Here is a 14,475-nt window from a genome sequence, read left to right as displayed (position 1 = left end):
AAGAAAATTTTAGAACTGATTATTTTGTTGTTATAGTAGATATGGCTCTAAATCAATTCAGAAGTAGATTTGAGCAAATACAACATTTTGAATCTATTTTTGGATTTTTGTTTGTTGGTTTAAAGTTCAAATCTTTATTTGATGATGAATTAAAAAAATGTTGTAAGAAACTTGAAACTAGTTTGACAAATGGTGAGGACCTTGATATTGATGGAAAAGATTTATTTATTGAGTTACAAGTTTTGCAGGAAATGTTGCCGGATGAAGCATACAAAGGTGAACATCCTTGGACAGCCATTCAAATTATGGAGTTTGCAAAGGAAATGGACATGTTTCCCAATGTGTTGGTGGCATATAGGATTTTGTTGACGGTACCGGTCACGGTTGCTTCCGCGGAAAGAAGTTTTTTGAAATTGAAGTTATTGAAATCATATCTTCGGAGTACCATGACTCAAGAAAGATTAAATGGATTAGCAATTTTGAGTATTTAAAGTCAATTCCTACGAAGTCTTGATTATGATAAAATAATAGATGTTTTTGCTTCAAAAAATGCAAGGAGGCATCGTTTTCGATAAATTTTATGTATGCTTTTGTTTGTGTAACCTTGTTTTCGTTTGACTATAAAATTTATTTCATTTTTGCTATTTTTTTAATTAAATAAAGGCATAATTTAGAATCTCGCCCCGGGCATTGAAAATCAATTGACTGGCCCTTCCTTTGGGGCTAACAGTAGATAATATCGAAGTTGGGAGACCAAAAGTGTCAACTCCACAAATAATGTAGTAAAAAGTTAAGGAGGACCAAAAATGGTTAAATGTTGAAACTTTTGTGGCAAAACTTTGCAAAAGCTGAAGAAGGACCAAAAATGACAAAGTGATTGAAACTTTGGTAGCAAAACTTAGAATAATAGAAAATATAATGGATTTGTTAAGTGCCTAAGTTGTTGCGTGCCATAAGCTGAATTGAGACCATACACTTTTGTAGTAGCTTGCAACCACTTTTACAACTAGCATCCCATTTGAACCTATAGAAATTGTACTCATGTTCCAAGTTGTTATCTATATGTAGGAATAGTCGTTTATTCAAACTGAACCGCATTTTGAAATCCTTAGCGTCATATGCACAATTTCAGAAAAGTAAAGGTGGACCAAAGGTTTGTGCGAAACTTCACGATCTCTATTTTTTGTTTCCATTCTTGTTATTTAAACCAAATTTTGCTCTATTTGATGGATAATGTTCGGTACTAACTGGACAGATGTCATCATTTGAAGAAGATGAATAATAATATGTCTCTAAAAAGCTTTGAATATGTATGAAATATAGAGTGAAATGTTGTGTAAAAAGGAAGTAAATTGTTATAAATTTTATGGTATTTATAAAGGATTTTAGGGAAAAAATAAATAAAATATATTTATTGATATTAAATGCATTTTTATGAAAAATACTTGTTAAAAAAGTGATGTTGGGTAGTTCATGTCTCCTTACTCCACGTCAGCATAACACATAAGGGATGATATTTATGTGTTAAGAAGACTGCATCTTATGTAAATTAGATTAATAAATAAAATATTGTTTTGTTTTTTAAGAGAAAATGACTATAATTTACATTTTTTCTAATTTATTTTCAACAAAAATGTTAGACGTATATCTGGTATGTATATATTTTATATTTAGTTTGTATTTGGTTGGGCTGTCCAACATTGTATTTAGCCCATTACTCTTATTTGTAGCCCTTTTGTATTATTGTGGTATTAATATACGTGAGAGGCTCAATGCCAATTCATGGGAAAATATTCACTCTAATATTGTATCAGACTATTCTACCCTCTAACCCTAGCCGATCCATACATGTGGTGGTATTCTTCTCACCTTTCACCTCTGTTCTTCATCTTCTCTCTTCTTCTTCGTCACAATGACCGGAGAGTCTTCTAATCCCAAACCTAGTCCCAACGATAAAATCTACGGGATAACCAATATCAAGTCTTATGTCCCCCTTCTTCTCGATCTCGATCGCTTGAATTATGATTCCTAGAAAGAGCTTTTCAAAACTCACTGCATTGGATACAAAGTATATGGTCATCTTGATGGGTCTACTAAAATTGAAGATGATCCAGAATGGGAAACAGTGGACAATATTGTAAAACAGTGGCTATATGGAATAGTTACTTAATCAGTTCTCCAATCTACTCTCAAACCCAACGCCACTGCAACAGATGTTTAGAAGACTATTGAAGACCTGTTTCACGAGAATAAAGAGACTAAATCCATGGAATTAGATGATGAACTTCGTTCTATGGAATAATGTACACGTATGAAGTCCATCTCTGATCTTCTTGCTAATATTGGATCCTCGGTACCCGAAAGAAACCTCGTTATTTATGCCATCAATGGTTTATCTCAGAAATTTGCCCATGTCGTCACCACCATTCGACATCAAAAACCGTTTCCCACTTTCCTTGAGATGCGCTCCATGTTAACCCTTGAAGAACGGTCCATGGCAAAAGATCATTCCCATCACGTTCAAGCCTCACATTAAGACAGTGCATCTTCACCAACCATTCTCACCACCGAGCACCAAAATTGCCCCTCTCATTCTCGATTTAACAACTTCGGCGGTAGAGGTGGTGGTCGGAATCTGTCACACCCCAAAACTGGAACGACGGAAACGTTTTGGGGCGTGGGACGTCATGTACATTATCACAACAATGCAAAATAGTAAACAAGCAACAACATCATCCATTTCATTAATAATATAATTTAATACAAGTGTGTTCTGTGTATAGTTTGTAAGACACCAAAAATGAATAATCAAAATAAAGACGAGTCTTGTATAAGCTCCGTCTTCTCAAAACCTAGTCCAGTGTACCTGTCTACTGGTGACTTGAGAATACAAGTTATTTTGAAAGAGTAGATCAACATTTAAGCTGGTGAGTTCATAAGTATTTTAGTGTCATTGTTTTGTATGAAAGTGTTTGTAAATGTTTGTAAGAGTTTGATGTAATTTTTGTATCTCCTAGAAAATTGTAACACCGTAAATTTCAAAACAATTTTTCGCATTTTATACAAAACACAATTCATTCAATATTCATAAAAACATCATTGTTTGAAACTCGAATTAGTAGCATATAAAAATCCCAAGATCTCATAACATAAAAATCCCGTGTGCGTACTGATCAGGCCGGCGCCTTCCCGCGATCCTCACTAGTACCTGAAACAAATAACACCAAACACTGTAAGCACAAAGCTTAGTGAGTTCCCCAAAATACCACACATAGCACATATTAGCCACTCGAGGATATAACTCTATGGGTCCGTGGACCCTACTCTGTGAACCCTTTGGTTCTAACTCTGTGAACCTTCCGGTTCCAACTCTATAAACATGCACAACATAAATCACATAGAAATAATGCAATACAACACATAACATACATATAGCATACAAATACTCTGTCAATAACTCTGATTACCTACTCAAGGTAAGGTATAGTGAGAAGACTCACCTTGCGTATCTCGGTAACTCGCAAATCCCTGAAATCACTAGTGATCGATCTCCCGAGCTATAGTCCTCCTATAACACAATACATCTCTAATTAACACTTTTCTAACTAAGGTTGACTAACCTTATCAAGTCAACATCGGTCAACTCTGGTCAATGGTCAACGGTCAACTCAACTCGCCGAGTTTGGCATGGACTCGCCGAGTCTCTATGGGGACCTGATTCCTTTGAGTTCCTTCCGACTCACCGAGTCACTCACCCGACTCGGTTACTCAACCCCTGGTTCGAAATCACTGAACAACCCGCACCAACTCGTCGAGTCTGGAAATGGACTCGGCGAGTGCATTCCATGCACAACCCCAAACGACCTTCTGAGGTCAGATCTGCTCCACTAACTCATAGATCCAGTCCTTCCAAGCTTATTTATCACGTAAAGTTCATGTCTTGGTGCTCATAACACACCTAATGACTCATAAATGGTGTTTTGACCTCAAGCACAAAGATCCCAAACCAAAACCTCCATGGATTCATAAAAATCTTGGACAAAGGGACACTCTGGACCTTCAAGGGTCCAGATCCAGAACCTAACTCGCTTAAGGGACCAAGGAAGCACTAGATCTAGCAACAAAAGGGCTCAATAAGCTCTAAATCAACATGAACATCACCTTAACAGAAAATGGTTCGAAAATAGTACCTCAAACGTGATGTTCTGGACCTCAGATCTTCAGGAAGTTGATCCCCTTGTTTCCCCTTGGCTATAGCTTCCTTTCCCTTGCTAGATAACACCTCCAAGGTCAACAATGGCTCCTTCTCTCACTCCAAACGCTCAAGCTCACTAGGGTTTCGCTCTGGGGACTGGTGAGCACAAATGACGGCCATAAGGCCCTTTAAATAGGCCCCAAACCCGAGAAATTAGGGTTTCATTAAACAACGCAGACTCGCCAAGTCCACCAATGCGACTCGTCGAGTCCGGTCATTATTCCGGGTGAGAAATCGCGTCTCTACTCGGCGAGTCTACGCACCAACTCGCCGAGTTCTTCCACAAAACTCAAAATAAAATGAATAAATATAATACCTAAAATTCCGGATGTTACAAAAATCCTATATCTTCTAGTTTATTATGAAATGCAGTCTTCTACCAAGACCCGACTGGTCTGTATGTTTGTTTTTTTTTTTGTAAAAGTGAAGGTTTTTCCTAAGTATGACTATCATTACCAAAATATAGTTTACATTACCGTTTATGTGAGAAGATCACAATGTGAATGCAATGAGAAAATAAAGATGTACTGTAGTATTGCAAACAAGTAACTACCAATGTACTAACTGTGACGCCCGCGTTTCCAGGCTAGGCATTATTATTGATGTAATAGTCTAGGTTAACCTTTGTAACCCGTTTTGAGATAATAGAAGTGTATTATGTGTTTTGTGATTAATTGTGTGTCTTAATGTAATTAAGAATAAAAATAAGTGTCAAAATAAAATGTTAGACAAAGCTGATATCTATGTATAATGTTGTAGTAGTTGGAACGGGGTTTCCGAATATATAAAGAATGCCAAAATCCGAGTTATAACGAAGAAGTTATGACCCGTCGAAGTTTCACAACAGAACCGACAACGTTGAATGACGTAAAAAGTGAAATTTACGATAGAGCGATATTTAGCCTTAGTAATCTAAACGAAAGTCGTAGAGTTCGTTAAACCGAGAGCGTGCATAAAAAGAACGCCCAAATCTGACTTCGTATGAGGAAGTTATGATTTTTCGAAGTTTCGACTTAGCAATATGCAGCCCGAATACTCGATTTGAGATCGAGCGGTTTTTAGCCAAAACAATCTAAACGAGAATCGAAGATCTCTTTAATTGTAGTGAAACGATAAAAAGATAGGCGAAAACGGACATCGGATGAAGAAGTTATGAATTTATAACGGGGTTTTCCTGTCCCGACCTACTAAAATAATATAATAAAAATAAATTCGAAATTAGCCGACGAAGTCTAAATGAAAGTTATAAAGCGTAGTCTCACATATGCGTGGATATAAAGAACGTCGAAAACGGAGTTCGTATGAAGAAGATATGAATTTTTGAAGTTTATTAAATAATTAAAATATAAATTTAATTAATAAATCCGATATTATCCGAAGGGGAGTCACCGGACTGATCCGAACTACGCCCAGCATACAACGAAGCATGACGACCCTCGCACTCGAGTTCTTCGGATACGTAAGCAGTGACGATTCCGGAGGAGTACGCCCCGCGTAAGGGCATTACGCTCAGCGTAATGCGAGGCCTCAACCTCCTATAAAAGGGCATGCGAGGGCAGCCTAATTCTTTTGCCAAATTCTTACTTTCTCTCTAGTTTTTGCCTCGATTTGCGTGCCATTTATACCCTGAATCCCCGGTATTATTCCCGAGCCCCGAAGCAAGTCCTGAAGCCCCAAAGATCCCGAGAAGTGCAATTCCCGAGCCGAAGCTCTACCCTCGAGGAGCCCGGTTTTTGTGAAGATCTTACAGCTCTGCCGAAGAATACTACTTCTACAAGCCGCAGTGCTGTCCGATCATCTTTTGATCAAGTGAGTGTGTAGTTACTTTCTTCTAACGCATAATTATGAAGTATTTTATACGAAATACGTGTTATGTGTATATTTTGTTGTTATATGCGTGAATATATATTCACTTTCTTCTATCTCATAGATATGATTTATTCTCTATGAAATACGTGTTATGTGTATGTGTTTCATTTGTTGTTTGGAATATGTATTGAATGAGAATGCTATACAGGTTTTAAACTATGTATAAAAATATATATTTTTATCTACTAATATGTCGGGTAGAACATGGGTAGATAGTTGTGTGATAAACATATGAGAGGCCTCAATGTTGTTTTTGATTCAGTCATCTAGCGGAGTTTAGATGACGACTACAAACTTTTCTAGACAATCATTTGGAACGCTAACAGGTTCGCCACCTGTAGGTGTTAATGAACTTGGGTGTTCATTCGCTGTACTCCATCCCCCTCATGGTTGCCTTATTTGACATATATTGTCGGGAAACCCCCAAATGCATGTGTTGTCACCCCGATGAAATATTCTAAGGCTAGGTCCCTTGTGTTAGTTGTTTTAGGGACGTAAAGTGAGAATAACGGGAATGGGTAATTGGGTTATTGTTGGTTGGTGGAATTAAATATAATTATTTATTATGGGTTGAAAACCCTATAAGCTCACCAGGCTCCCAAGCCTAACCCACTCAGTTTATTTGTATTACAGGAAGTGGCGCAAGGGCATAAGATGTATGAATCATCAAGTTGTTTTGTTTACAAGTTTGTATATGTATATATTTGTTGAATGACTTGTAATGTTATCGTTTATGCTTTATGGTCTGTATCGGAACATGACATCCTGAGTTTTGATTATATAATGAAAATACATTTCTTGATGAAATGCTTTGGTAAATATTATTTTATCATACTTTGTTTTTGGGAACAAATTCCGCAACTCTTTCAAATCAAAAGGATTTACTCTGAAATTATTTTAAAAGCATAAATGAAAATCGGTCTTTTCTGGCCGTGATTTTGGGAATGTCACATCCTAGAAAATCCTATATCTTCTAGTTTATTATGAAATGCAGTCTTCTACCAAGACCCGACTGGTCTGTATGTTTGTTTTTTTTTTTTTTTTGTAAAAGTGAAGGTTTTTCCTAAGTATGACTATCATTACCAAAATATAGTTTACATTACCGTTTATGTGAGAAGATCACAATGTGAATGCAATGAGAAAATAAAGATGTATTGTAGTATTGTAAACAAGTAACTACCAATGTACTAACTACCTTAAACCAGTTTGTTTAATTAAGGTAAATGTGATGAGGTTGTAACCATACTTGATTGACTAGTATAACACGATGATCAAAGATGTCGAAAATGGTATGACATTCGTCACCCGTAGACCTGCAGGTCCCACTGTAGCTAGCCACAAGGTGTAGGATGGTCAATCCCGTATAGATCTATACACAAATTCACGCTCTCCCTCCAGGAGACTCTGGTTGCAAAATGTGACACAACAGTAAATTGCCATGCCATGAATTAGTGGCTCACATTAATGTTATAGTATTCTAGTGTTTGTATAGTATGTTCTCTCTGTTCTAGTGTATAGTATGTTCTCTTTGTATAGTGTAGTGTATGCTCTCTTAGTTTCTCATCGTAGTATGTTCTTTATGTTTCTCATTATAGTATGTTTGTATTGACACTAGAATGAACTTACTCTTGTATGTTTCATTGTACTAGAAATAGTGAGTAGTAATTCCCTAAACTATACCTATTATAGTTTATTAGTAATGTTGTTTGAATGACTGAGTATGTTTGTACACCTTTGCTACCCAAAGATGCTGAACTGATGTAAGAACTTTTATATCTATACATATATACATAATAAATAACTAAGATTCAAACGACACTCGGACAAACAACCGGATACCCTAAGTCCACAGCCAAACAAGGAACAGGAAATAAAGTGAGTTATCAGTCCTAAGCCCTTTCAACCTTACTTATATAACTATATCTATATAGACATGATTTTGACAATATATAAGTTTAAAAAGAGTTTAATAAAGAGTTTAGCATATAAAAGGGTTTTAACCATCTGAATGGTTATTGATGACTTGATGTTAGTTTATAAAATGTTTTGAAATAGTTTGCTTGATAAAACAATTTGAAGTATAAGAAATCCACTTGTTTGATAGTTATTAATCACATGTGATTGATATAATAACTATAATGTTTCTACTTGTATTCCCCTCCCCCACCCCCCCCCCCTCCCCCCCGGCCCCATAAAATCATTTAAAAGATAAGTTAAGGGGTAGGAACTCACTTGTAGTGAGTGATACAAATGTAAGTTCGATATAAGATGCTAGTGTCAAGTGAAGCCTCGAGCACAAACGGATCCTATTAAGCATATAATGATAGATATATGGATATAATTAGCGTTTATACAACTAATTATGCAAGGAAACCACCTTAGGAACTAGGAAACACTTAGATTGAAGTGTTACAATCACATATGATTGCATCAAAGGGGTTTACGGCCACACTATGGTGTGTACAGCCAAGATGTGTACGACCAATGTGGTGTACGACCAATGTGGTGTACGGCCAATATGGTGTACGTTCATGGAGTGTACAGTCGTACACTCATTGAAGAACATGCAAGGGAGGTGTTTTACATCCCTATCTAGTAACCATTAACTGTTCAAGATCCAATGTTGGGACATAAGATGAGTTTGAGGCCAAAACATGCACTAAACAAGGGTTTACGACCATATGAGTGGTGTACGACCAAAACATGCACTAAACAAGGGTTTACGACCATATGAGTGGTGTACGACCATACACCCTTGGTGTTCTTGCATTAGATAATGATTCAAGGCTAGAAATAGAGTGTTTCTCAAGCTTAACTAGAAGATGGAAGAGATACTCACACTTTTGAAGGTTCCTATGGAGTTCACGGCCCAAGAACTAGTAGGTGTTCTTGGTGAAAGTGATGAATACTTGAAGATCTAACCAAAAGAGATAATTTCATGGATGAAATCATGGATCTTCACTAGATAAAGCTATGTATCAACTAATCAATGGAAGGAATGCTTACATTTTTGAAGATCAAGGTGAAAAGCTTGATGATAGTTGAGAGAGAATTGACTTTCTTGACTTGGAAGTGTAAGAAATGAAGAGAAATGAAGGCATAACTAATATATGGGCATGAGTTCACGACCACTTTGAGTGTACGACCGTACACTCCTCTTGAAGGAGTGTTTGGCTTGAATGCAACTAGATGAACTTAAGATAACTCATCCCTAAACCCAAACCTTGAATGTACTAGGCTTAGAACACTCAAACAAACCTTAAACAATGCTAAAAAAATAGCAGAAACGATTCTTACTTTGATTGAATTGAATAGTTGTACAAGATAGAAATTTTGGGTTGTCACAGAATCAGTGTGGTGGCGGCAAGGGAGGTCGGAACGGCAGGAGAGGTGGCGGCAGGCAGGGACGATCTGAAGGCGGAGGATTTGCTCGCGGTCAAAATTGGGGGGATATTCTCCCTGTATGATGTCGTCGCAAATTCAAGGTCAACAACGGCATTGTGGGCTGCTGCCTTCTCCACCAATTCAACAATTCCCATGGCCCAATAGTCATTACTCAAATTCTCAACACCAATGGCCCAATTCGAATTTAGCCTATCAACAAGCTCTTTTCTCCATGTCTCAGCAGCCCAATAATCAGCCCAACAGCTGGCAATGGTTTCAATACCCGAATAATATGGATCAACCGACCACTTTACCGCAAACATTTAACACTATGACTCTTCAAGACCTAAACAATGCAGATTGGTATATGGATACCGGGGCAACCGCTCATCTTCATGCCGATTCAGGTAATCTCAAGTCCTTTAAAAATAAGTGCATTGATTCAAATATATCAGTTTTAGTCGGCAATGGGTCTCGTATTCCTGTCACCAAAATTTCTCACTCTATTCTTGCTTTAAACCCTTTTCGCACCCTTATTTTAAAAAATGTTCTTATCACTCCCCAAACTATTAAAAATCTTGTTTATGTTCGTCAATTTACTCGTGATAATAAATGTTCTATAGAATTTGACGAGTTTGATTTTTCTGTGAAGGATTTTCTCACCAAACGCACCCTCCTTCGATGTGATAGCACTGGAGATCTTTACCCAGTCACCAAACCGAGTCCTCAAGTCTTTCTCAGTCTTAGCTCATCATTGTGGCATCAAAGACTCGGTCATCCTAGTCAACCTGTTCTGAAACAATTAATTTCTAGCAATTCCATTTCCTGTAATAAAATTGATTCGTCATTTCTTTGTCATGCGTGTCAACTTGGCAAGCACACTCGTTTATCTTTCTCGTTATCTAAAACTCATGCTTTATTTCCTTTTCAAGTTATTCATTCGGATGTATGGACTTCACCTTTACAAAGTCATAGTGGAATAAAATATTATGTTATTTTTCTTGACCAATTTTCTCATTTTGTGTGGGTGTACCCTCTTAGACTGAAATCGGATGTGTTCTCCAAATTTCTTCATTTTCGTGCGTATGTCAAAAATCAATTCAACATTGATATTCAAACATTTCAATGTGACAACGGAAAAGAATATGACAACTCTCTCTTTCATCAACTTTGTGACACCAATGACATACACATTCGTTTCACATGTCCATACACTTCCCACAAAATGGGAAATATGAGTGTATGATTCGTACTTTAAATAATATGATCCTTACACTTCTTTTCCAAGCTCATCTTCCCCCCACTTATTGGGTGGAAGCTCTCCATATGTCCGATCATCTATTGAATATCCTTCCATCCACATCTCTCCACAATGACACACCATTTCACAGACTCTTCAACAAACACCCGTCCTACTCTCATCTTCGAGTGTTCGGGTGCCTGTGCTATCCTCACCTTAATACAATCAATAAACTTGAGCATCGGTCAGTCCCATGTATCTTTCTCGGGTATCCCTCCAATCACAAAGGTTTTCGTTGTCTCAATCTTCATTCTAAACAAATAATCATCTCACGACATGTCACCTTTGATGAAACCATTTTCCATTCGACTCAATGACCCCGGACTATCCCCCACTTATGATTTTCTTAATATATATCTGACTCCTGCAATTTCTTTAATGATCCCACCATCACTTTCCATTCTCCTTCATCTCCCCCTATTCCGTCTCCTGTCGGTGACACCTCCACCGACAACACCACTGTCTTTGTCGACCTAAACATCCCTGTCGACGTTGCTGCTCCGACAGCTCCCCTTTCCTCCATTGCTGCAACTCCAGCTGCCCCTTCATTTCCTTTAAATCATAACCGCTCCACCGTGTCGGGTCCTTATAGTACTCATCCTATGACCACTCGTGCTAGACTTGGTATTCATAAACCCATTGACCGTCTCAATCTTCATACCGACATAGTTTCTAATCCCTCCCCTCTTCCTAGAAACTATTCTGAAGCTTTCCAAGACCCTAACTGGCGTAATGCCATGCAAGACGAATATGATGCACTTATTTCTAATGGAACTTGGGTACTTGTACCACGGCCTCAAAATGCTAATGTTGTTAATCGTATTTGGTTGTTTAAAAAGAAACTTAATGCAGATGGCTCTCTTGCTCGATATAATGCAGATGCCAATTCATAGTAAAAAAAAAAGAAAAAAAATACAAAATAGACACATTTATTATAGGTCATCACATGGGAAAATCATGTCTTGCCTTTCTAGTCTCTTGCTAGTTGAGGCTTTCTATTTATAAAATACAAAATTGCAAGAATGGTCCCTATGGTTAGGTGAAAATTGCCACTTTGGGCCAAACATGTTTTGACTAGCACTAATGGTCCAAAAGTTTTAATTTTGTTGTGAGTTTGGTCCAAAACGATTTAAAATGACGAATTTGCCCCTTTCTATTTTGTTTTTTGCTTTTCTTTTTGTTATTTAATTATTTTCCAAACAAAAAAATAAAAAATAAAAAGAAGAAAGCAATCTCTCTCTCTCTCTCCTCTCTCTCTCTCTCTCTCCAGTTTAAAGAACGCCACCGTCCTCACCCCTCCCCCAACCTTCACTCCCGTTGGGAAGCTTGAACACTACCGCCGGAAAAAGATAAACGACACCATATTGAAGCTCTGGCAGCAAAACCCTAACCCTAAAAGTTTCAGGTGGCGGCATACAGGTCGAAACTAAGGTTTCTAGCAGCGCCGGCCTCTAAAAACCCTAAGATTTAAAGAAAAGAGAATGACGATAACCTCTAAAAACCATAGGGTCTCCTTCTTTCCTTCTTCAAACTCGATTGAAGCTCACCCGAGGGTCATTTGGCGTTCTTTCCTTCTTCAAACTCGATTAAAGCTCACCTGAGGGTAATTTGACGGAGCCAGGAGAGTCGAGAGACGGTGGGGATGTTTGGAAATGGTGGTGAAGAGGGGTGGCAGTAGGTGTTTTCAGGGGTTGCTGATGGTTTGGTCTTCATCGTTGTGCTTTGGTCTGTAAAGATGAAGCTCTTTGATTCTCAGGAGGAGGCGGATCTGAAACCCCCATTTACAAACCTTCGTTTCAGAGTTAGAACAACAATTAGGGTTCTCCCCTCTCTATCTCACAGAAGCTCGTCTGAAAACCATTGGATCTTTCTGAGATACAGATTAATGGGCAAAGTTGCTTTTGATAATGGAGATTACAATTAGGGTTTCTTTTTTCTACATATCCTTAAGAAGAAGAGGACGATGAAGATATGGGGTCTGCAATGAAGAGAGAGAGAGAGAGAGAGAGAGACGGGTGGGAGAGAGAGAGAGTTTAAGAGAGAGAGAGAGGGATTTTTTTTTTCTTTTTCTTTTAATTATGAAACTATTTAAATAAATAAATAAACTAAAAAAATAAAAACAAAGGGCAAAATGGTCATTATAAAAGAATTGAAAGTAAATTGGACCAAAGTGACAAGAAAATGAATACTTGTGGACCATGAGTGCTAGTCCAAACCTGTTTGGCCCAAAGTGGCAAATTCAACCTAACTACAGGGACCATTCTTGCAATTTTGTCTTTATAAAATTATTTGACGGTTTCAAAAAAAACATATGAAAGTTATGGTAGCTTCCATATTTTTTAACCAAACTTAATCATCAATAAATCGTAATGCAGTGTTATTAACAAGATCCTATTGTCTAACATCAAGGTGATTCATGTTATTTTTCATTTTCGAGAGTACCGAACCATTTCATCTTAAAGGTTGAAATACATGCATAGGGTTTAAGACAATGATAATGTTTGATAACATATAATTAAACATAAAACATTTTGCATACATATGAATATTTCTTACAGTTGAGGTAAGATAGAATGATATGAAATTGTTATGGTTTTATGTTATGTACATATAAGTTTTATGATATTGGAAGGTGGGGTATTACATGTATCACTAAATAAATCTAAAAGCTCATATAAAACATTTTTTAATTTATCTATTTCCTCCTTAAATGACAATTTATAATACATATATGAATTTCATAGTCAAAGTGTTGAATTCATATTCTAAAGTGTAGATCCATGATAATGATGATATTTGAAAATTTTTAAGATTCAAAATGTACCATTCTTTGAAGCTAAACAAGTATGACTTTCCCACCACCAAATTTGGAGTGTATATTTTTCATGGATTGCCTTGTTTAAAAAAGTACAATGAAAAAAAAATCATGTCAAACGTAGTTCGTATGTGAAATTTACGAAGTATTAAAGCTAATTTTTTTTCTTCATATTTTTACCGGGTGCCCTACTTTGGAGCTAAATAAGTATGAATTCCCGACCTTGATAGTAGAAGTGTGATATATCCATGGATAAAAAAACATAAAGAAAACAAATTCAACAGACGCTTTATATGAAAGACTTGTAAATGTTTAAAGTTCTAAAAATTGGATTTTTGCAGCCTCATTTCATTTGTAAATGTTTATGGTTTTATGGGTATTTTTCTGATTTAGAACTATTTTATGGGAAAAACTTAGGAAAAAATTGCAATTATTGTCAATTTTTTTACTAAAATAAAACCGGCTCTATCATTAATGGTGTATATCCTCTACAGGTACAAGACTACAAGGTATAGACGATCACCCAAACCCATTTGTTGAATATGTGTAATCAAAGAAATTTCTTTTTCTTACTTGATAATCAATGAAATCGTTAATGATGTTTCTTGTTGAAGGGTCGTATGTTTTGGGTTTTCTTAATGAAGGGTCGTATTTTTGAGAAATTTTATCAAATGATCAAAGGGAAGGGGGTGTTACAACATTTTAACCATGAAAAATGGAGTTTTGTAGAATGACCATGACTTCTGAAGAAGGGACTCTGCGGAAGCCTTAAACCTTCTGAGGAATCCGACCCTTACTAAGGAATTGAGGTTTTAGGGGTATTTTTGTAAATTCACAAAAAAATTGAATTCT

General features: G+C 36.8%; 1 protein-coding gene across 1 annotated transcript; it reads left to right on the top strand.

Moving 5' to 3' along the window:
- The first annotated feature begins 41 nt into the window (after positions 1-41).
- Positions 42-491, top strand: LOC145060431 (uncharacterized). The gene has a single exon (XM_079008099.1). The coding sequence runs from the start codon at positions 42-44 to the stop codon at positions 489-491; it is 450 nt and encodes a 149-aa protein (XP_078864225.1).
- The last annotated feature ends 13,984 nt before the right edge of the window (positions 492-14,475 follow it).

This window comes from Lactuca serriola, chromosome 6 (assembly GCF_051521515.1).
Source record: "Lactuca serriola cultivar US96UC23 chromosome 6, Lser_US96UC23_V15, whole genome shotgun sequence".
NCBI classification, from domain to species: domain Eukaryota; kingdom Viridiplantae; phylum Streptophyta; class Magnoliopsida; order Asterales; family Asteraceae; genus Lactuca; species Lactuca serriola.
Note: the sequence above shows the minus strand (reverse complement) of the source record. Positions and strands in the feature narration are given on the sequence as shown.